General features: G+C 34.9%; 1 protein-coding gene across 1 annotated transcript in view; it reads left to right on the top strand.

Annotated features, from left to right (window-relative positions):
* The window catches only part of TLK1 (tousled like kinase 1), a 144329-nt gene that overhangs the window by 61882 nt on the left and 60107 nt on the right, over nucleotides 1-22340 (top strand). Inside the window, exons 3-4 of the mRNA XM_039220476.1 lie at nucleotides 781-852; nucleotides 17577-17652. Coding sequence (XP_039076407.1) covers nucleotides 781-852; nucleotides 17577-17652 — 148 coding nt within the window. The remainder of the gene's footprint in view (nucleotides 1-780; nucleotides 853-17576; nucleotides 17653-22340) is intronic.

Here is a 22340-nt window from a genome sequence, read left to right as displayed (position 1 = left end):
CTCTCTCTCTCTTTCAAAAACAAATAAACATTTAAGAATTTTAAAAATATAAAGGAGAGGTGCCTGGCTAGCTCAGTCATTTAAGTGTCCGACTTTGGCTCAGGTCATGATCTCATGGTTTGTGGGATCGAGACTTGGATTGGTCTGTGTGCTGACAGCATGGAGCCTGCTTGGGATTCTCTGTCCCTCTCTCTCTGACCCTCCCCCAGTCTCTCAAAATAAATAAGTAAACTTAAAAAGATATTATAAAGGAAGTGTAGAAACTCTTGGGTGAAACAATTAAAATGGTAAAGATGGGAAAAAATTTTCTTTAAAGACTAAACCAAAACAAACCCAAAAAAACAGGGATTGTCTAGTTTATTAGTATAAAGAAAGGCAAAGGGGTGTGGATGGTATATGATGGAATTTGATAAGATTGTGAAGGAAATTAAGAAGCACATACAATACTTTTCTTTTTTTAAAGGAAGTGTCAGTTTTTATATGTCAGGTAGTAATTTTAGGGATCTTGTTATCCTAGTAATAGCCCAGTGCCTTTGCTCCTGAATTTGGTATTCTAAAAAGTCAGCTAAAACAAGTCAGTTCCTGAAATACAGATCTTTATTGACTTGATAAAACTTTCCATGATATTTATAGTGTTAAGAAGTTGATATTTCTTATTCTTGCTTCATTTAACTTCCTTGCTTAAATCATACTTTACTTTCACTTATGAAGATAGTTTACCTAGTATGTTTCACTTGAAATGACTCCTCTAATTTTTACCTTTTTAAAAATCTTTAACAGGCCTCAACAAATAATGAAAGTTCTAATCACAGTTTTGGAAGCTTGGGATCTTTAAGTGACAAAGAATCTGAGGTAAGTAACTTCATTTAAAATATGTTGCTATTAAAGTAAAAGCTGGAATCACCTTTTTTCTTTTAATAGTTCCCCACCCTCCCAATCCTTAAATTTATAAACATTAATGCTAAAGTTTCTGATAGGAGCATTTTTGTTCTGCCTTGGGAAGCACAGTATTCAGACTGAAGACTGTTTGGCATTAGAAAGAAAATACCGTTTCTTTGGTTATGTAGCTGAACTTGTACATTAGTGTTATAAGTATTCTTAATGGAAGACAGTTACTGACCATAATTCTAGTAGATGAAAGTGGTTTTTGAACTATGTTCCAGACTTTTCTACTGTTTTTTGTTATATTCCCCTCTTAGCGTGGTTTTGAGGAAGGGTTTATTTGCTGAGATGTAGATACACATATTTTTTCTCTTTTTGAAATTTCTTGTGGAATTTCATGCTGTTGTTTTTCACTTTTCATATTTAAAACTACCTGGAAAATCCTCTCCCTTCCCATCCACTTACTGACCCCACTAAGAAAATATATGGGATTTTTAAGTAGGCATTTAGATCCATGGTATAGTTAACGATGAGCATAATATGCTTGATAGCATCTTTCTCACATATGTAGATAGGAAATTCTTTGTTTTTTAGCATTCACTTCCTGATACTACAACATCTTTTTTTGTGGATACAGCCTCTGTTCAGATTATAGCTAGCATTCTGTTATTTTCAATGCGCGCGTTTGTGTGTGTGTGTGTGTGTGTTTGTGTTTTCCCTTCATTGTTAACTTAATTTCTCTTTGATCCATTTTAGTCTTTTTTCTGCTTGGGTTAGTGTAGATATATCCCCTTGATAATACCAGTAGGTCGTTAGCATTGTTTAGCAACTCTTAAGAGTTTTGGTGTTCCGTGGAAAGAGAATATCTAAGGTGGCATCTTTTTTTTAAGTCCTCTGTTACTGAAAACATCTAGGAATCTCTAGGTAGACAGTTTTGTGCAGTTCTGTGCAGGCACCCTGACACTCCAGAGGAGTGTGGCATAGGGTTTTCACTCATCAGGCTTTCCCTTCCACAGAGACAACTGGCAGGCAGCTGAAAGGACTGTGCAAGTGACGGGACTTTATCTGCAGTAGGTTCCCTTGAGGTAAGCGTTAGTAGCCCCTGTAGCACCAGATTATCACAGTTTAGTTTGTTCTCAAATTAGCACACTTACATTAAGTCCTTATAAAGTGTAGGTTTAGATTTAGTGAGAGTACAGCTTTTCAGAAAACTTTATCAAGAATGTTTTCACTTTATATCTCCTGGACTTTGGAACATTTCTTGATATTTCCAGATTTTGGTCTATTTAGTAATTTCACATGTCTTTCCTTTCATAGGCTGTTACATTATGAAAGGTAATAAAATAGTTTTAGATAGTTCCCTTTTTCTCTTCACCACATCTGATGTTTTTGAGAGCTTTTTTTAATAGCAAAACTTAGTAAAAGTTAGATCACCTATAATAGTTATATATTTCTATATTCTTTATAGGTACTCATGCTCCAGATATAAGACAGAGTATTTTAATTCTTTCAAAAGAATCCATCTATAAGAAAGTACCACTTCCCTTTAAAGAATTCCAAGATCACTTTTGGCTGTATTTTTAGTTAAAAAATTTTTTTTTTCTTTTAAGACCATAGTGTAATTTACAGTGAACTACAGTTTGGCTAACCATTGCATATACTTAATATAATTTGTATAGAAAATTTGACATTTGGGGCAGCAATGGAGAATCTTAGAATTTTAGAACTTTTGCTGTTCTGTGTTCTATATCTGGAATTTTTACAAATTAATGGTTAAGTCAAGTGGCATAGGATTGTGGAAAGGTCTAAATCTTATACTTTTTCTAAGATTTGAAGAAGCACTTTTTTTGTCTTCTCATTTAGGAAGCTACTTATCTAGAAAATGGTTTACAGATTTTATTTCCATATGAAGATACTTTAATTAATGAATGTCCTTGGGATGAAATTTTACACACTTCGGAATATCGATATTTGTAGGTCTTTAAGTGAAGTTGTTGGGAGTAAACGATTGTAGGGTGGAAGTACTACTTTTTTTTTCCTGGTACACCTAGTAGTAAAGTTTATGTAGTATTTTATTGTCTCCTGATGTCATTTTATTCTTTTGATAATCCATCTCTTCATCCATTACATTTTCTTAAATAATAGTTTTGGTTTAATGAACAATTAGTACTAACAGTTTATTTAAAAAAAAATTAGCAGTTCTCTGTCACCCACCTCTACTCCACCCTGCCCTCAATTTGTCAGCCCTTCTTCCTGTCCCTTATTTCCATATTTTATTTATGCATATTAATGCATATCTTGAGCTTTTGCTTCTTCAGTTGGGCTTTTTCCTCCTACCCAATACTCTTTTCAGACACCCAGAACCTTCTGTTTTCTATCCATTTACTATTAAAACTGAAAGCATCTGATATTCACTGTTAGGCTGATTTGAATCTACTTCAACTGAATTTCATTTCAGTTCATATGTGAATTACTTCATACATGGATTTTCTTTTTATTACTAAATGTAGAATTTAGAACAAAGAGATCTTTCTCTTTGTTAATGCCTTCATAGGCAGGAAGGTATTTGTCTTGTTTGTGCTTTATTATTTTTTTTTTTTACGTCATTCTAAGGTCAATTCAATAAGCCTCCAAAATTTGCTGTTTTCAGTAAGCATTTATTACATATCTATTATCTTCTAACCTCTGTGTACAAGCACAGAGAATATAAAAGATAAATACGGTACAATCCCAGTCTTCACATGAGGTTGTTGTCTAGTAGAACAGACTGCCTCATAAATAGTGTAGATAATGCTATAATAGATAGAAGAAGTACAAAGTACTGTGGGAGCAAAGAGCAAGAACCCCTAATTCTATCTGCCTGCAGAGGAGAAGAGGGGAAAAAAGAGAAGTCTTCCTTTAAAGAAGAGATGGTGGTTGAGTTGTTAGAAAGGCTTTGAATTCATCTCAGAACACAAGGGCAAAGTATGAGAAGAAGGCAGGCAGAGAGACTTTTTGGATTTGCATGGAAGCATGGCAGATAGTTTTGTTCAAGACATGGGGCAGTGATTCTCAACCCGAGCTGCACTTTAGATCACCCGAGAAGCTTAAAAACCATAACAAACTGCCTGTGTAATTCACCTGGTTTGCAGACTTCTGGTATAGGTAGGATATGCAAGATGGTGAAAGATTGGTAGGAATGAGGGTTTGAAAGCCCTTGTACTTTATAGTGAGCAATCTGGACTTTTGTCTAGATAATGGAGAGCCATTTAAGCAGGAAAAACAAATGGCAAAGTAGAGATGAGGAAGGCTCCCTCAGGTAGCAGTGGAGTGGATAGAGTTAGGAGGAAGGCGAAACCTAAGTTGGGAAGATCAGTTGGTTATGGGATACTGCCATCTTTACGAAACTGCTAACCCCCACGGTTTAATAGTAGGAAAAACTTCAAGTGGTCAGGGTGCTAATTAAAGTGTTCTCAAGTTTACCTTTTGGGTTCTTCCTTCTCCTTCAGGTTTTCTAACTTTGGTTATTGATTTTATCACCTCCCAGGCTTATGCTTCTCAAATTTTAGTGTTGCAAGTGAATTATCAGTGGTTCCTTAAGTCTTTAGGTCCGGAGTGGGATTTGCATTTCTAACAGGCTCTCAGATTCTACTAGACTATAAAAATAGAATCAGTAGGGTTTGATGACTGAATGAGGATAAAGAAGGAAAGAGAGGAGCCTAGGGTTATTTAGGTACCTGGCTTTAGGTGAATATTAGTGTCTTTGATAAAGGTAGACAACACAGAAGGAAGATACATAGATTTGGCATAGAGGGTAATGAATTAAATTCTGGACAATAGTGAGTTTGAATATCTGTGAATTGACCAAATGAAGATGGTACTTCAGTTAGGCAATAGGAACTATCTGGAGCTCAGGTTAGAGATGAAGACTTAGAGGAATTTTTGGCACAGGTGTTAAAGGCTTGAGTGATCATAGGATTCCTAGGCAGGGGAGGGGCTTGGGGGGTGTCTCTTAAGACTCAGAGGGTTCCGAAGGTCAAAAAAATTTTTATAGTAATGCTAAGACGTTATTTGCCTTTTCTAAGGTTATTTTATCGTTTTAAAAATAACAATTTTTATAATAATGCTAAGATGTATTTGGCTTTTTAACTTTCATTTTCTCATGAATTTACAGTGAAATTTTCTAGTCTGTAATGACACAGGATGACATCATCACTCTGATGACTTGTATATTCTAGTGTCTCAAAACCTTTTTAGTTTTAACTTCTAGAATAGTAAATATCGATAGTTGTAGCCCACATAAATAAAAGCTCTTGGGGTCCTCAACTGTGTTATTTAAGAGTTTGTGGAGGAGTCCTGAGACCCAGTAGTTTAAAAACTGCTTCTGTATGTGAACTCATCTTGATAGTATGTGTAATGCTAGGAAATGTTAGCAGGCAAGATAGGCCTGCTAGAGAAAGAGTAGCAGTCTGGTGAGGAGGTAGATAGTAGGAAGAAAAAGAAGAGAAAGTGGAGGAGAAGAATAATAAAGTAGAATCAAATGTCACAGAGGTCAATTAGGATAATGACTATAAAAAGTGACTAAGAATTGTCACTTAGGCTTAATTTTAGTGGACTAATGGTAGCAAGATGTCAGATTGTAGTCTGTCAAGGAGAGATTGGATAGTGAGGAAATAGTGACAGCAAATATTGATTACTCTTGGCAGAATCTTGATGATAAAGGAAAGGAGATGGTATCTAGAGTCTAACAGGCTTGACATATTATGTGCGAGGGAAGGGTTCATAGCAGAGCTGTGACAGTGGGACAAGAAAAGTGCTGTAAAGAGAGAAAATAGAATCAAACTTAACACCTTTTTTTTTTGAGGTTGTATGAAATGTCAAGATCCAAACCCTGAGTTGGTTGGATTCATTGTGGATAGAATGGACTGGATACATCCTTTCCTCTGATGGCAAACTTCCAACCAAATGACCTTTTACTTACTTCAAAGTGAGGTCGAGGTTATCAGCTGAAGGAAAGAATCACGAATGGGTTGTGGGTGTGAGAGTGATAAAAAATTTATGGGACAGACCAGAAAAAGAGATTGTAGAGGAAGGAGGAAGATGGTCATTCATCTTATTTTAAATGTTTTAGAATGCTTGAAGGAGTTAGAAACAGGATATACATGCATTATCTGCTGGCTAAATGTCCAGATTATTTTATGAGGATAAGAGAAGGAGCCCATATTCCTTGGTTATCCGTGTTTTCTAAGTTTTAAAATCTGCCTTCATTCACCTATTTGCAGTTCTTTTTGAAGGAGCCTTCTCTAAGCACAAAGACCTTTATTATTTATTACTATTTTCTATTAATGAACACTAATGACGTAATTCTTCTCCCTCCCTCTCCTTTTGGATGACCTAGAATATGTTCCTTATATTTCTCTAATTTTCTGTGACTGAATATAAATATAATTGAATTATATCATCTTTAATAATTTTGGAGCACAATGTAAGTCTGTTTATACCTGTGTGCTTGCATACAACATATTACATAATAATGTTGGTAAAGCAAACACACATGTCAAATGACTTTATTTTTGCCTCAATTTAATCTTTAATATTCATCTTTTATAGTACTTCTGTATAATCTGAACCAGAGTTGATCATTTTAAAATAGATTATTTCTCTTTTCTAGAACTGAACTTCCCCCCCGCTTCCTCTTGAGGAAGATTAATTCTTTAACTCTTTGTCCACTGGCATTGAATTACTGTTTACTTTTGGTCCAAGTGCATTTGATTTCTAAGTTATTTAGGATTAAGGATTTTAAGTTATAGATATACAGAAGCTGTGACAGCTGTTGCATCTAGACGTTTAAACTTACATGCACTTTTTAGAATTGCAGTAATTGTAATGAAAGATAAATATGATATAATGCCTTTATTGTCTTAATTTACCTCTGATGTTGATTAATGAAGGTCATTTTATGAAAGTTCTGATTAGTTTCGTCATTTGAATTAATTTTATAGAAGTAGTCTTGAAACTGAAATGAGGTTTTTTTTTTCTCATTTGAGTTGAAATGATAGCATTAAAGATATTTTGAAACATTAATGGTTTGTTTTGTTCTTTTTTAAAAAGAATTTACAAAGAACCACATTATGTGTGGTTTCTTATTTTCTTATTTGGGATGAAGTAGAAGTTAACACTAGGGAATTAGACCTAAAGCTAGATTGAACCTGGCTTTAGCAGGGCACAATTTCCATTTCTAGAGCTAGGGACATTGTGTATTGACTATTTTTAATGTAAAATCTCTTATGTTGAAGAAGCTACTTAAAAACTACACATGTAATTTATACACATGTATGAATTATTTAAATGAGTTATTTTCTTATATTAGTAGATGGCTACATTTGGAGAGTGGTAAGAGTATTTCCTGTTTTTACTTTGTTTTTATTCATTCCCATCTCTATTTTTCATGCTTCCCTTTTGCCCTCTTAATAGTGTTTGGCTTAAATGTTTCCCCAGTGAATGCTTAAGTATCCTAGACTGGAAATTATGGTTCTCTTTGAAAATGTAGATTACATTGGCCTTAAATTTTAGGTTTTAGAAATCAAAGTTTTACTTGTCTGTTTTTGTTATAACCCAGAGAATTCCTTAATGACTTAGTCTGAACACCTAGTAAGAAAAAAGAAAACTTGAAAAATGAATTTAGTTATGTATAGTTAAGTATCACCGAAAGTTACATTTTCATGCCGATTCCTCCCTAAGGTGAATTACCTGGTTTTTCACTTTATTCTGTTTAAATCTGTTAGCTCCCAAAATTGTTAGACACCTAATTTAGTACCTTCTTCAGTTTTAAGAAATATTCTTTGTATCCTGCTGCCTACATTATTTTCTAAAATATTTTAGCCTGATAAATAATTTTTGTGGTGTTCTACTTGATTGGGTTCCTCTGTCATTTCTTATCTTTGTGCTAGTATTTTCCTATTACTTCTTACTATGTTAGGAGGCCAAACCAAAACAACTGTGTATAACAGTTTTGCTACATAAGGTATGTAATATGTATAATAACATTGTCATCTTAAAGGGGAGAGTACTTTGTGTGCATGCAAACTGGTGTATTTTATAACACTAATGAAGGCATTTTCTCAGAAGAGTAAGTCTTATATACTCTGTTTAGATAATCTTCCAGTTTCTTATAAATCATGAAATCTTGAAATAATGATTCTGTAACTTTTATTTAGGAAGCAAATGATGAACAACTGTTAAATGTTTCTCTTTGTACAAGTGCATTTAGTGTCAGTGATTGGTTGTTTTAAGGACAAGAAAATTTTAAGCTGATTGATGAAAATAAGATTGGGAGAGAAAAATTCCAAGTCATTTTAAGACTAAAGACCTACTTTAAAGTGAAACCTGGCCTAGTGCTTCACCATAGCATATGCTCAGTGAATATTTTTTGAATGAATAAATTTAACACCACTCTAGTTGTACCGTACTATACAGGTAGCTTTTGTGTCAACAACTACAAATCATTCTTACGTATTCATCAAAGCAAGGCTTCTCTTAACATTATTGACATTTGGGGATGGAGAATTCCTGGGCTAGGGGTGGGGTTGTCTTGTGCAATGCAGGGTGTTTATCAGCATCTCTGCCTAGATCTATGTAGCCCACTCCCTCCCCCTTCCTACCTTCCCCCCACTTGTGGCAACCAAAAATATCTCCAGGTATTGCCAAATATCCTCTCGTTAAGTACCACCCCAGTAATGAAGGAGAGAGAATAGTTTTAGCATGTTACCTGTGGAGCTAGATTACAACTCTGTAAGTTTCACAATTCCTAAGTATGAAAACAGAAGTCCAGACAGGTTAATTAGTTTGCCCACAGATAGTAAGTTAACAGTCAAATTCTAATTCCAGAGTATGTTTTGTTTTAAAGTGATACTCTCGACTACTGTGTCTACACTTTGTAGAACTAAGATAATGTGTAACTCATTAGTTAGATAAATGATCCTAGCTAGTCTTTTGAAGGAAAAAAAAAAGGTATTCTTTTTTGGCAATATTTAGATTTAAAATGACTTAAAGTAACATCAGATTTGCCAATCCAAGATATGCCTGGACTAAAAAGCATTTCACAAATACCATATCTGATAAACACTGCTTTTAGTCTGGATTTTAAGGGCAGTCAGCACAGGCTGACATTACTGACAAATTTGGTTTCACTGTGATATACTATAGTAGTGTTTTAAAAATATTAGATGTATTTTTATGTCAGCAACACATAGTTAAGTATAATGATTAATTCTCATTTTCTAAAATAACTGAGTAACCATGACAACCCATTGGACTTATATCCTAATGAGTTTTCTGCTAAAGCTATATGTCATTATTTTGATCTTTAAGTTTTAATAGAAGAGTATATTAAGAATAATTTCTTAATTTTTGACAATTTCCAGTGTGGAATATGCAGGACTTATTATTATATACATAGATTGCCTATTGCTAATCCTGATGATATATTGGCATCACTTTTGGAGCTCTTTAAAAGTGAGGATTCCTTTGGTTTCTCTCCAGAGATGGTTAAATTTGGAACAGGGACTACAGCATGAGCTTAAATAAAAGCTTTGTAAGTGGTTGTGATGTATAGTAACATTGAAAATCAGGGTTAATAGTTGAATGATAGAAAGATTTCTTTTAAAAAACAAAGTACTCACTTTTTTGGGTTATAAATGTAGTATTGCTATAGAGAATAACAATGGAATACTACCTTTTTTCTTTTTTTTTAAACAAATCAAGTAGACAGATATTTGGCGATTGGTTAAATATTGGCATTCTCACAGTGTTGGTGAAAGTATAGATTGACATTGTGTCTGAAAATGCACTTTGGCAAAATGTTTAAAATTTTTAGTGTGCATATTCTGTGTCCTGAAACTTACACTTAGAAGTGTCTATCCCAAAGAAATTGTTTAAGAATCTAGGGATTCATGTTCAAGGAAATGTCTATAGGGCTATTATACAGGAGTTTGTTACTCCATCATGAGTGTCACACCGGGGGAAAAGTTGTGAAATCACTGTTCTAAATTTTACTATTGTAAGCACTTTCAAAATGCCAACATTTCCAGAATAAGTTATCTTGAAAATTTGCTTTTTCCTCCCACGGCAGTTGCTCTATATGGCTGTTTTATTCTGATTGTATGATTTGAAAACTTACAAGATCATATGAATAGGGGAGAAAGTCCAACTTTATTTTAATTTTTAGTCTATACTGTTCAACAAATAAAGCCTTAAAAGGAAAGCCAGAGAAGGGAAAATGCCAAGAAATAGTTATGCTATGTAAATTGTAAGAAAATGGGAGATAAAATTGCATTTCATCAATATTGAAGACTTGGTATACTCCTTTAAACATATGTGAATGTAAATTGAGATGGGTCCAGATGATTGGAGCTTAAAAGTCAGACTGTGAGAATGGCAAGTTAAGGTAGTTTTTAAAAATTGACAGTAAGACTGTTTTAGTATTATAGTTCTTTTAGGTGCTGATGCGATTGTAGGTACTGTATATTTGTGAGCAGAGTAAAAATCCTTGAGGCTTTAAAAAGTGTTATGAGCTGGCATAGTTTAAGTTACCTCTAAGTGAGCACACATTTTTGGGGTGCCTGGGTGGCTGAGTCGATTAAGTGCCTGACTTCAGCTCTGGTCATAATCTCACAGTTTGTGAGTTCGAGCCCCATGTCATGCTCTGTGCTCACAGCTTAGAGCTGGAGCCTGCTTCAGATTCTGTGTCTCCCTTGCTCTCTGCCCCTCCCCTGCTCTCACTCTGTCTCTGTCTCTTTCTCTCTCAAAAATAAGTGAACATTAAAAAAAGAACCACACACGCATTTTAGTTGGGCAGTTATTCAAGTTTATCTTCTTGGCTCTCCACCATCTTTGATAGTACATATTATTAAATAATAAAGGCAGTACAGCAGAAAATAGGCTACATTCAGAATTGCTGATTTGTTGATTGGATTTACTTCAGACAGCAAGGAAGTGCTCTTATTTCATGATAGAATCCCCAAAATGTTGCATATATAAACTTTTTATACAAAGTATTGAAATCAGCAGTATAACAACGATCTTCTTTTAGGTGTCAAAGTTTCAAGCAAACATTTCCAGACAATATTAAAATTTTGACTCTTGGGCAGCAACAACAGACTGTGAATTTCAGGTCCTGCCAGCTCAAAATCATCCTTGAATTAGGATGTACATATTTCATGATAGTTTTATCTAAATGTAAATTTGATGCAAAGCAGCAAAGAAATTTTTACAATAGAATTTTAGTTTTCTTATAGCGCATTATTCTAACCAAGTTTTTATAGCAAAAGGTTGGGAGAAACATATCTTGTACATTTGATATTCTTGAATAGAACATCTATTTTACATTGACTATTTTTATAAAGCTCCAGATTTTCCTTTCTAGTTCAGTGCTGTTTTGATATATGCCATTAAAGTAACAGATTTCTCCAGCATTTTCCTGACTTACATCTAGTTCAACAAATTTTGCCTAGAAATGTGGAATAAAATTGAACATTTTTATGGTATTACCAGCTTCAAGCAAAAAAATTTGTCATGCCGTTTGTTCAAAGTACAATGACCTTAAATTGGGTACCTAAGTAACTCTATGATTAGAATAGCCAGTGAGTTGTATTTTTGAAACCAATCTTTAGCTAAATGAATTGTTTGGAAAACATTCATTCTGACATATCTGAGGATCGAATATTCTGTTATAGATATTATTTAACAGTAGAGTAACTTTTTCTTTTTAATTATTTTCTCATTTAACAGGAAGAGATTAAATATATCTGTGTTAATTGTAATAATTTTATTAGAGATGATGATACCTGATTTTTGTTGTTGTCTAGTCAGGGCTGATGAATTCTGCCTAAGGTGGAGGTGAGGAATAAATTTTAATATCTACTCTTCTTTTGTTGGTGTTATAATGGTGTCTTTTCACATACTGTTAAAATCTCCTGTAATGCATTTATGCCAATTTTGAATATCTCTAGTTGGAGACTGATAGAGGTGGTTATCTGTTTTCATGGCATAATCCATACTGATTTGTCTCCCTCCTCTCTGACAGTGTTAAGATTCTAGTTTTCTTATATTTTGTCTTAATTGCATTGAAGAAACACACACGTATTTTTATCTTAAAAATATGTCAAGGAGCCAGGTAAAACAAGATCCCTAGTATATGAAAACTTTGTTTAATAATCGATGGCTTATATTCCAAGTAAAATGGAAGCATTAGTTCAGTTATGTCACAATCATCTCTGGAGTCCTTTAGATTTGTCTTTGTTTTTTGAACATACTTTCAAATACTGTGTAAATTCTCACTAATGTCTTAGAACATTTAAATGCCAAAGTAATCACTCAGGTTTTGGTATGATTACAAATTAGCATTTATGAAGCTAAATTGATTTAAATAGTACCAGTCTCTCCTTTCATCATTTTTTCATACCTACCGTTCCGTGTATGTCAGAATTCTTTGACTTTATAATTGCTGTAATCTTTCCATCTTTGCTTTAAAGCCAAATCATATTATTTTGCCTTCCATATTTATTTTGCCTTCTTTATTGTGGTCAATTGTAATGCAACAGTTGAGAAAAAACAGAGAAGAAAAGAATGAAATGACAGCATCCACAAGAGCAATAGCAAACTTGAAAATATTCTGTATAAAATGCTTGATATGAGCAAATTTTATGCCTTGTGCAAATACAAACTGGCCTGGTTGATGTCCCTTGGATTTTCTAGGAAATAACTGATCAAGATTGGTTGTTTTTCAGATCTTTTTTAAGCCATAGAACTCTTTCTTCAAAGTAAGTCTAATATGGAATCTCCAGTGTTAAAATGAGAAATGCAGTGTTTGCAAGCACAGAGCCGGAGATGGAGGATGTGTCTCTGATAACCTAGAGCCTTAGCCACCTGCTTCTTTTTTCCTTTCTCCCTCCTCTCTAACAATTTTTGAGGCACAACCTCCTTTCTCTTGAGGTGTCTCTGCAGTACCATTTGAAAATTGCAGATAGCATTCTGGATTTTTCTTCACTGATGAGCCATTTTAGAGATTATTTGGCAAGTTTCTGCATGTACTAAAATTCTCAAGGTTCTAAATTTCCAACTAAATCCGTATAGAAATGAGTGACTCAGGAGAACTGGCAGCAATAGCCTTCACTGAGAATTTTTGTTTTGTTTAATATAGGTATTGTTCAGATTATTTAAATTTAAAACCAAAATAACTGATGCACACTGTCCTAAAGGTTAGTGATACAATACTTAAGGTCTAGACTGCCAGTTCTGTGGCTTGTAGATGAGAACAGAGTTGAATGGGACCTTAGAGAGGAAACCACTTATTTTGTAATCCCTACAAGTTACTTGTAAGCTATTAGGGCAGAATCTGCTAATCATTTAACAGATGACACATGATTGAACTTTTGAAATATGAAAGTACAGGGGCGCCTGGGTGGCTTAGTCGGTTAAGCGTCCGACTTTCGCTTAGGTCATGATCTCGCGGTTCGTGGGTTCGAGCCCCGCGTCGGGCTCTGTGCTGACTGCCAGCTCAGAGCCTGGAGCCTGTTTCACAGTCTGTGTCTCCCTCTCTCTCTGACCCTCCCCTGTTCACGCTGTCTCTCTCTCTCTCCTAGAAATAAATAAAAATATTTAAAAAAAAAAAAAATATGAAAGTACACAGATATTTGTAATAATAGGGTAGCTACTCAGATAAGAAAATTTATTGGGTACTTACTGACATTTATAGAGTACATACCTATTCCAGATGCTGTACCAAGTATGTTTCTGGTATGTTTCTCATTTTAATCCCACAATCTTCTATCTGTATTATCACATTTAAAATTGATGGGAATAGGGTGCCTTGCTGCCTCAGTCAATAGAGCATGTGACCCTTGATCCCCAGGTCCTGAGTTTAAGCCCCACATTGGGCATAGAGATTACTTAAGAAAATCTGATGAGAAAATTTGAAACTTGGGTTAACAAGTAACATGCTAAGAGTTAGGGTAAATAATGGACCCAGAGTTTGAGTCTTAGTCCCAGTCTGTTTCTTCAGAGACCCATGGTACTTGCTCTTTAGAAAATTACGGTTCATTTGGCCTGACAGAACAAGCCTAAATAAAATAATCTGAGGTGAGAGTGAGGAATGAGGTGGTCATACTACAGCATCAGTGAAAAAAGATTAAGGTTCACAGGAAGGGACAAAATGATGGGTTTGTAATGGAAGTATTTACAGGCAGATTTAGTTATATCTAGGTTTTCCTTTCTTGTTTTTTATTTTGCTTACCTTTCCGGTTTTTTATTAGCTATTTCCAAGTTCTTACCCCACATTAGTCATATGTTACAGTCTTAAAATTAATTTTAGTTCCTTAGTCCTTTAGTCATCCTTTTTTCTCCTCCTTCCTGAAATTCTTCTCTGGTCTGAAGAAGTTGTGTGTGTGTGTGTGTTTTAACTATAATAATTATTCATTTGGGCTTTTTAAAATATTTATGTAAAATTTTTTAATGTTTATTTTTTATTTTTGAGAGAGAAAGACAGACAGACTCTGAATGGGAGAGGGTAGAGAAAGAGGGAGACACAGAATCGGGAAAAGGCTCCAGGCTCTGAGCTGTCACCACAGAGCTCAGTTTGGGGCTCCATCTCACAAACCAGATCATGACCAGAGGCGAAATCAAGACTCAGCTACTCAGTGTACTGAGCCACCCAGGTATCCCATAATTCATTGTTAATGGTTTTTAACAAAATGACATTTCCCTCCACGGACTGTCCCATTTTTCCATTCCATCATATTTAAATTTTAGATAGGGAAATGTTGCCTCAGAGAAAAGAAGATTTTACTACGTAATCTATAGGTCTTTAAAAAAAGAAAGACCTTAAATATCTTCAAATATATATCCAGTGAAGTGTTTAATAAATGATATTCCAAATAAGGTTGAGAATTTCTATATAAACTAAGCCTCTCTATCCCATTCCCTTTTTGTAGATAGCCAGTGAATGTTAGCATTTTTATGGTTCTTAGTAGCTTTGTGGTAAATAAATCTAACTTTGGTCACCCCAGTTGAACCATCCCAGTGTCATCTGCATTTAAAATGTAGCCTCTCATCTAACTGATCCAGTGTTTCCTGTAATGTGTTTTAGAAAATGATGTGGAACCATTTAGGTAGACAATGTTTCCAGTATAACTTTTAGAATTGTATTCTGTGTGGATTTTTTGTTGTTTATTCAGAAGTTAGCTAGTCAAGACTTAAGATGGAATTCAAATGGGATCCTGTCATGCTTAAAAATCAGTGTAATATTGGGGCGCCTGGGTGGCTCAGTTGATTGAGCATCCGACTTTGGCTCAGGTCATGATCTCACAGTTCATGTGAGTTTGAGCCCCATGTCGGACTCTGTGTTGACAGCTCAGAGCCTGGAGCCTGTTTTGGATCTGTGTCTCCCCCGCTCATGCTTTGTATGTATGTCTGTCTCTCAAAAGTAAATAAATATTTTAAAAATTAGTGTAACATTAAACTTGTGAAAAAATGTATTTTTCAAATTTTAAATTATATTTTTTACACAAATTAAGTTGGGAAGGATATGAATACGTATTATTTGGGAATCAGTTCCTTTTTTGCTTTAAGATAGATTTCAGGGTTCTTTATAAAAATGTTAACTTAGAATTTTTAATTTGGTGTTATTTTGAAGAAAATTGGTTATTGTTTGTCTGAGTTTGATAACTAAACTAATGAACTATTTATCCTAAATTGCTGGTACATCAGTCTGTCTTTTGAGTAGATTGTCAGGGTGAATTTCTTTTCTTTTTTCTTTTTTTTTTTTTAATTTTTAATGTTTGTTTATTTTTGAGACAGAGAGACAGAGCACGAGCAGGGGAGGGGCAGAGACAGAGAGAGACACAGAATCTGAAACAGGCTTCACGCTCTGAGCTGTCAGCACAGAGCCCGACGCGGGGCTTGAACCCATGAACTGCGAGATCATGACCTGAGCTGAAATTAGACGCTCAACCGACTGAGTCACCCAGGCGCCCCATGGGTGGATTTCTTTAAGATCTCTGTTTTGTTTTGGTTTGGTTTGGTTTGTGAAAACATTGGCAGTTTATTGGACATAATTTTATTTACAAACCTGATAAAATTTTGAAGTTTTTTTGTATAGTTGATTCATTCAGTTATTGACATAGGGCAGGTAGCATGTCATATAGAGGGGGAAAAAAACCATTCAGGCCTTGAAAATACAGAATTGAATTTGATTTAAATCCTGGTTACCTTGAATGAGTTATTTAATATTCATGTATTTATCAAGTGATAGCTGTATGCAGGAATGGGGGAATGGGAGGGTTAGGTGGGAAGATGGTGTCACTCCTGTTGTTAAAGACTTCAGATTCTAAACATTCACTTCACCCTCTCAAAATCTGTTGTCTTGTTGACAAAAATGGGAGTAAGAGAACTTAGAGCTCCATGTTACTACTGAAGAGGAATCATAGATGCTCAATAAGAGTTAGGTTATGCATTGTCATCCATGCTGTTTAATCACAGACTACTCACACACAGCAGAATATGGAATATGTTCCTTCCTTGTTTGGGGAATGCATTGCCTTTAGAGATTTATTTTAAGTTGCCTCGATGTTTCATTCATTCAAACATTCTTTGTTCTGGCACCAGACATACTTGCCAGGCTTCTAGAATTTGAGGGCCTTGTGCCATTGCCTGTGCTTTTGCTCTTAGTTTTAATCTTTAAGCACAACAACAGCCTGTCAACACTCCACGAAAATTACTTGTCATTTTAGCCCGATGAAATTACTAATTTGACAATAAGCCATCATCTAGGGTGGAGTATCTGCAGACTTTTTCTGTAAAGGGCCAGATATTTTAGGCTCTCTAGACCATAAAGTCTTTGTAGGAACTAACTGCTATTGTGTGAAAGCAACCATAGATAGCACATAAGTGAATGAGTGTGGCTGTGTTCCAGTAAAACTTTATTTATGGATACTCAAAGTTGAATTTCTTAAAATTTTCATATCATAGTATTTAATTATTTTTTTGGTTATTTAAAAATGTGAAAGTTATGCTTAGATTATGGGCCTTACAAAAACAGGTGTCTGGCCAAATCGGCCAGTGGGCTGTAGTTTGCTATCCCCTGATTTAGGGCATAATCTGTGAATTTGCTCTAATTGTTGTTACATAATAATTGTTAGACATTTAGATGAATGGTTCTTTTTAGTAGGGATTGTATATATGAGAGTTTGTGTTTGCTCTTTTCTTTTTCATTTCTTGGGGGAAATGAAACCCTCCCATTCCCCCATTTCATTTCTTTTACAGACTAAATATGTCTGAATAATAGAAAGCTAATAGGAAAAACATAGGTTTTTATTGTTTATTTATTTTTATTGTCTTTTGCCCAATCCAGTTAAGAATTTGAAGAGCATCTTTTAAAAGCTAATTACTGTCAGATTTTTCATCCACCTCAAATCAGATTCTGTAAATCTGAATTTCAAGTAATACATACAAGTCTTCTATACTTTGAATTTTAGAAATTTACACAATAGAAAATTGTATCTTTTAATAAATTGTATGTTAATAACTATACATTTATATCACATGAGCACTATTGAACAAAATCATTTTTATTTTGAAAATAAAAATAATTTATATAGTGACTGTAATAATTTTGCGTGTAAAAAGTTTAATTTTAAATTCTTTTAACTTGCTTTCTGTAGACACCAGAGAAGAAACAATCGGAATCATCTAGAGGAAGAAAGAGAAAAGCAGAAAACCAGAATGAAAGTAGTCAGGGTAAGTGAAACACGATCTTCTTTCAGAGCCAAATGAGCATTTACAATTAATTATTCATATTTTTAATCAGTAGTTTAATTGGACAAGTGATGTTATTTTTTTCTAATTTCTATAGTTATTATGTAATTTATGCATTACTAATAGTATGGGAATATACTTCCTATAAGAAATAATGCTATGAAATTGGAATCTTTTTGTACCACAGATAGTATATGGTTACTATTTTTAGGCTTTTTGACATTTCCCTGATTTTTTTTAATTTGAGAATTGAAAAGGCAGACCTGGCAAACATTACCTTACTCCTTTTCATTTTTCTTTCTTTATCTAAATTATGGTATTGAAACGGCTTCTTGTCTTTGAATAAGAACATTAGATGTCGCTTTAAAGTACAAGTACCCAAAGCTTGCTTATTCTTTTTATTTAAAAAAGAAAAAGACTATATAAAAATGATTGGGGGACTTTTATTAAAACACCAACTTTTTCTTTCCAAAACTGTTTTGTCTTCATTCTTTCTTGCATACCTACCCTTTGTGATGGTTTTCATTAGACTACACAAACTTTGTAAGAGACAACAAAATAGTATTGTCATTTAATTTGGCCACTCAAAATTAAATACAATAAATTGGTTCTTTGATCACATGTAAGGACTTTATACATATATTACATAGAGCCACTCTTTAGCTTCTAAGGACTAAGGCCATGAACCCATAGTACACTAGTATTTACATGTGACACCGGCATCAAGGAATATACTTGCAGCAACTGTCTGTGTGGATGGAAGGAGTTAAATCACTTCAGCATCTTTCTGTAGATGTGTGGTACTTTGTATCTCAGTCTGCTCTGAGCTTGTTTTTGGTCTTGGTATAGTTCTATCAGGTTGTGATTAATGGACTTGGATTCTGATTTAGTGTAAAAATATATTAGTTACGATAGTTTCAACTTTTGATTTAAAAACTTACTTAAAAGTAGGTCCTAAATTAGGGTAGGACTTCTGGGTTGGTTGATCCAACCCAGATCCTATGTTTTTAAGAATCCATGTTTATTCCTTTGTCATCTGCCATCCACAAAATTGTGGATCTGATTTTGATGGAATTTACTTGCTTCAGCTTTCACACTTGTATTTGCTTTAGAGAGAGTTGGCTTTCTATGTTTTTTCCCCTCTTTCTTTGAAGATTAGCTTCTTCAAGTCCAGAGCAAACTTCTCTTATAATCTTGTCAGCCAGAATTGGGTCATGAGTCCATTCCAAACCCAGTTATGTCCACTAAACGTACTATTGTTCTTTAAAAAATCAGATCCATCTCTGAAATTGAAAGTGGGTAAAGTCCTTTTAGAAATGAAGGCTTTGTGGATAGGCGATGGTACCTGAACAAAATTGGATTTCTAATCAGGAGGGGAGGGAACCTAGGATGAAGGCCAGGTAGGAGTCAGCTTCTTCTGAAATTACATGTGTTATGTAGGGGAGGGAATCTTAATAGAGAAAAATTTGTGTTCAGTTAGGGAAAAAGGATTAGGGAAATAGCTTCTGGATAGACAACCAAAAATGTCTCTGTCTTCATTAAAGGATAGCAGCTTCTTCAGAATCTGCAGGAAAGTTGTTATAGGAAGAAGGAAAATTTTTTGGGTATACAGGCATACCTTAGAAATACTTCAGGTTTAGTTCTAGACCATCACAATAAAACAAATATCACAGTAACAAAGTTAAATGAATTTTTTGGTTTCTCAGGGTATATAAACATATACTATTAAGTATGCAATAGCGTTATTCTAAAAACCATCATACATTTCTTTTTTTTTTTTTTAATTTTTTTTAATGTTTTTTATTTATTTCTAGGAGAGAGAAAGACAGTGTGAGCAGGGGAGGGTCAGAGAGAGAGGGAGACACAGACTCTGAAACAGGCTCCAGGCTCTGAGCTGGCAGTCAGCACAGAGTCCGACGCGGGGCTTGAACCCACGAACCGCGAGATCATGACCTAAGCGAAAGTCGGACGCTTAACCGACTAAGCCACCCAGGCCCCCCCCCATCATACATTTCTTAATTTAAAAATATTGCTTAAAAATGCTGTCATTTGAACTTTCAGTGAGTTGTTATGTTTACCATAGCATATAATAATAATAAAAAAGCTTGACATATTGCCAGATTTACCAAACTGTGACACAGAGACATGAACAAATGCCGTCTATTGGCAAAACGGTGCCTATGGACTTGCTCAGTGCAAGGTTACCACAGACCGTTCAATTTGTGTTAAAAAAAAAAACCAAAACAAAAACAAAGAACAGTATCAGGTGCATTGAAACAAGGTATACCTGTAAAACTGTAGTCCTTTCCAACCTCTAAATAAATCTGTATAAAACTATTGTTCAGACTTTCTAGATAGCATTTATAGTTGTGAGTACTTAGGTTTTCTTGTTAAACGAAAGAATTTAAGGTTGTTAGGGTGCATGGGTAGGTCACTTGGTTGAGTGACTTCGGCTCAGGTCATAATCTCACGGTTCGTGAGTTTGAGCCCTGCATCAGGCTCTCTGCTGTCAGCATAGAGCCCACTTCGAATCCTCTGTCCCCCTCTCTCTCTGGTCCTATTCAGTGTTCTGTCTTTCTCCCAAAAATAAGTACACATTAAAAAAAATCGAATTTAATGTTGCTGAACTTTAAAATCTTTATTTATTTATGAGAGGGAGAGAGAGATATTGAGCAAAGGAGAGAGAGATACCGATCCAGGGAGAGGGAAGTCTCAGAGAGATAGAATCTTAAGCAGGCTCTACGCTTAGTACAGAACCTGATACAAGGTTCGATCTCACAACCCTGGGATCATGACCTGAGCGAAAATGATGAGTCAGATGCTCAACCGACTGAGTCATCCAAGCACCCCTTAAATGTAACCTTGTTCATCTTAGTAATGCCTAGCACATAGTAACCACTCAAATATTGTTATATAAATAAAATAAATGAATAAATTAATATATGTCAGTGTTGATTTGATAATGTGTGTGTTTATATTATCCAAAGCTTTGACTTCATGGTATCATCAGGTTTTATTTGTATTGAAGAAATCCTGCATTCTGTATAGTTCCAATGAAGGGTGGTGCCTCTCATCCAAAAAAGTATCTCTAAACACAGAATTTCTTAGCACCTTCTTAATTCAATATATTTATTTTTTATTTTTTTTTAATGTTTTATTTATTTCTAGGAGAGAGAGAGAGAGAGAGAGTGTGAGCAGGGGAGGGTCAGAGAGAGAGGAAGTCACAGACTGAAACAGGCTCCAGGCTCTGAGCTGGCAGTCAGCACAGGGCCCGACGCGGGGCTCGAACCCACGAACCGCGAGATCATGACCTAAGCGAAAGTCGGATGCTTAACCGACTAAGCCACCCAGGCGCCCCCAATATATTTTTTTATTTCAAGTTTTTATTTTAATTCTAATTAGTTAATGTATATATTAAAATTGATTTCAGCTGTGAAATTTAGTGATTCAACACTTAACACCCAGTACTCTTCACAAGTGCTCTATTTAATCCCTATCACACCCACTTACCCTATCCCCTGTCCTTAATTCAGTATTTATAAAATTGATTAAGAGTCTTTTAGAGCAAAACTTTTAATCAAAGAACTGTAATAGGAAATGATTTAGACCACTTTACCAATATGGTCATAAGAGCAATATTTAAAATCTAGTTTATTAAAAAATATCCTATGGGGGCACTTGGGTGGCTCAGTTGATTTAGTGCCCAACTCTTAATTTCAGCTCATGATCTCATGGTTGGTGAGATCAAGCCCCACTTCAGGCTCTGCACTGACAACATGGAACCAGCTTGGGCTTCTTTCCCTCCCTGTCTTCCTCTCCACCACTCCCCTGCATGCGTGCACGCTTTTTCTCTCTCTCTCTCAAACAAACTTAAAAAAATAAACACCCAGGGTACCTGGGGTGGCTCAGTTATTTAAGTATCTGACTCTTGGTTTAGGCTTAGGTCATGATCTCCTGGTTTGTGAGATTGAGCCCCGCATTTGGTGTTGCACTGGTAGTGCAGAGCCTGCTTGAGATTTTCTCTCTCCCTTTCTACCCCTTCCCTGCTTGTATGCTCTCTCTGTCTCAAAATAAATAAATAAACATAAAAAGAAAGAAAGAAAGAACATCCTGTTAATTTGGGGATACTTTTTTTTTTAAGTTTATTTTGTTTATTGAGAGAGCGGGTACATGAGCAGGCAGAGAGAGACTCTCAAGCAGGATCCACACTGCTAGTGAGAAGTCCGATGCAGGACTCGAACCAATGAACTGTAAGATCACGACCTTAGCCTAAATCAGGAGTTGGACGTTTAACTGACTGAGCCACCCAGGCACCCTGGGAATACTTTTCAGAAAATCCAAACATTTTACAAAATAACATTCATATTAAAGCATGTTATTGTCCATTTGTTATGGTTTTGTGTTAATCAAAACTTTTATTTACAGGTATGAATTGGTTTGTTAGTTATACAGTTGCTACTTGTCTCTTCTTTTTTTATTCATTGATTTGCTTTTATGAAATTAGTGGCCATTAAGCAATATGAATAATGTAGTTTTAAAAACAAAATACTTTAATGTCATTTATATATTTGATTCTCCAGTAATTGGGACTTTAAAAATTGACATGTTACTACTGAAATGTCATTTGATTTTTGGATTTCTGAAATTGGCATCTAACCCTCTGAGGACTC

The sequence above is a fragment of the Hyaena hyaena genome, unplaced genomic scaffold, assembly GCF_003009895.1.
Source record: "Hyaena hyaena isolate Hyena2069 unplaced genomic scaffold, ASM300989v1 scaffold_894, whole genome shotgun sequence".
Taxonomy (NCBI): Eukaryota; Metazoa; Chordata; class Mammalia; order Carnivora; family Hyaenidae; genus Hyaena; species Hyaena hyaena.
This window is presented reverse-complemented; position numbering and strand designations above follow the sequence as displayed.